This window comes from Condylura cristata, unplaced genomic scaffold (genome assembly GCF_000260355.1).
Source record: "Condylura cristata isolate star-nosed mole 26May11 unplaced genomic scaffold, ConCri1.0 scaffold00006, whole genome shotgun sequence".
NCBI classification, from domain to species: domain Eukaryota; kingdom Metazoa; phylum Chordata; class Mammalia; order Eulipotyphla; family Talpidae; genus Condylura; species Condylura cristata.
This window is the reverse complement of record NW_004567107.1, coordinates 1,648,463-1,650,214: the sequence shown is the minus strand read 5'-3', so window position 1 is coordinate 1,650,214 and position 1,752 is coordinate 1,648,463. Positions and strand designations below refer to the sequence as shown.

General features: G+C 70.5%; 1 protein-coding gene across 1 annotated transcript in view; it reads left to right on the top strand.

The window, feature by feature from the left end:
- The window catches only part of GTF3C5 (general transcription factor IIIC, polypeptide 5, 63kDa), a 9,347-nt gene that overhangs the window by 1,253 nt on the left and 6,342 nt on the right, over positions 1-1,752 (top strand). The window contains exon 3 of the mRNA XM_004677234.2: positions 1,639-1,752. This exon is cut by the window's right edge and continues 8 nt beyond it. Coding sequence (XP_004677291.1) covers positions 1,639-1,752 — 114 coding nt within the window. The remainder of the gene's footprint in view (positions 1-1,638) is intronic.

Genomic DNA, 1,752 nt, shown 5'->3' with positions numbered 1-1,752 from the left:
CGGGAAAGCCGCAGAGGCCGCCGGGAGGGCTGGTGGCCGGTGTCTCCGGCTGTGGGGGTGCCCGCACTGGGATGGAGGTGACAGACAGCGAGGGTACCCCCGCTTGTGCTTTTCGGGGGTCAAAGAGACTGAGGAGTTTGGAGGTGCGCGGGACTGTGGGCGCCTGGCGGGATTTGGTACGTTAATAAGCGGCTGGTCAGGTGACGGGCGCGGCTGGCCGCCGACAGGGCGCGGCTCCCGCACCGCGGGGTCTGAGGTGTGGGCAGCCGCTGCCCCGGGAGGCGCCTGTGGCGCTGACGGAGTCTGGGGCGGGCGTGGGAGGGACCTTGGGGAGCCCGTGTCCAGATGTGCGTCCTCGGGGCGACTCTGGCCTCGCCCGGGCGGGGCTCAGGGCCCCCTAGGAGCAGCTGCGTGCTGCCAGCGGGACAGGAGTACCCCGGAAGGACGCTCCAGACCAGAGCGCTCGCTCCGGCTAAGGAACAGTCTGGGCCAGCGGAAGGGGTGAGGGGTTCAGAGTTAATTTCAGGGAGAAATTATTTTCCTTGAAGAAAAAGACCACCGAAAGGTCCAATCATTTCCCAAAACACAATTGTCTAATGGGCCCCACTGGCGCCCCAGCTTCAGGGACCAGCAGCCCCCCCGGGGCCGGGTGCCCTCAGGCAGGAGGGGCGTCGCCCCTCCTGCACCTGCAGCCGCCCCAGCTCTCGCCCCCACGCGCTCCCGCGCGCTCACCCCCTGCCACCTTCTCTCGGGAAGCGTGGACTGGCGAGAGGCGGCGGTTCCGGGCCTGCTCGAGGCTCCGCCACTGAGCAGAGCGGCCTCTGCGGAGCGGTTTCTGGAGCGTGTGGTCATGTTGCCCCCACAGCATTTTACTCTTGTCACAAACAAACAAAAACAGAAAGAGCAACAGCCCCCCGTACTGCTGGTCCCGGCACGCCCCCCCCACTGCCCCGCACTGGCTGGCAGCGCCTCCGTCACTTCTGTGTCCCGCGGGGCCGGCAGGCAGCTGGCGCCTGGGGGGGCGCCCTGGCCCGGGGCCTGTCCTCCCTGCGGGTCATGGGTTTTCCAGTGCGGAGAGCACCTGCCTCTTCTCCCAGGCCGCGCTGATTGCTCGCCGCCCACTGGCCTTCCTGGCTAGCGGCGCTGCTGGGGTGGCCTGGCCGCCCCCCGCCTGGCCGGGGAGGGCCGAGCCCTCGCCCTCCGGTCCCGGGACGTCGGGGGCAGCCGGGGAGCGGGGCCTCCCTGGGACAGCCGCCTGGCCGGGAGCGAGCTGCCGGCTTCCTTCTCCGCCTGGGCTTCGAGGACGCAGCCTTGCAGAGGGTGAAGCCGCCCGTGAGGACGGGTTCTGGTGGGGTCACCTCGGAAAAGGCCGGGGAAAAACCACGCTGTCTGTCACAGGCGGCAGCTGCGCCGTCCCTGTGGGGTGACGCGGGGGTGGGTCAGGGGCCGCGGCCGCCGGGACGAGGCTGGCTCCCGCGCAGAGTGGGTCTGCGGAGGGTCGACGGCGTCTGTGCCCCCGGCCCCCCGCTCAGCGTGAGCTCAGCAGCCTTGCTCACGCCTCCCTGGCCGCTCCTCCCCCACGGGCCGTCCTCAGAGGGCCGCTCTGCGCCCGGCCGCTCACCAGCCCCTCGCCTGCAGGGAAGGCTACAACAACCCGCCCGTCGCCGGGGAGAACCTGATCGGCCTGAGCAGGGCCCGCCGCCCCCACAACGCCATCTTCGTCAACTTCGAGGACGAGGAGGTGCCGGCCCG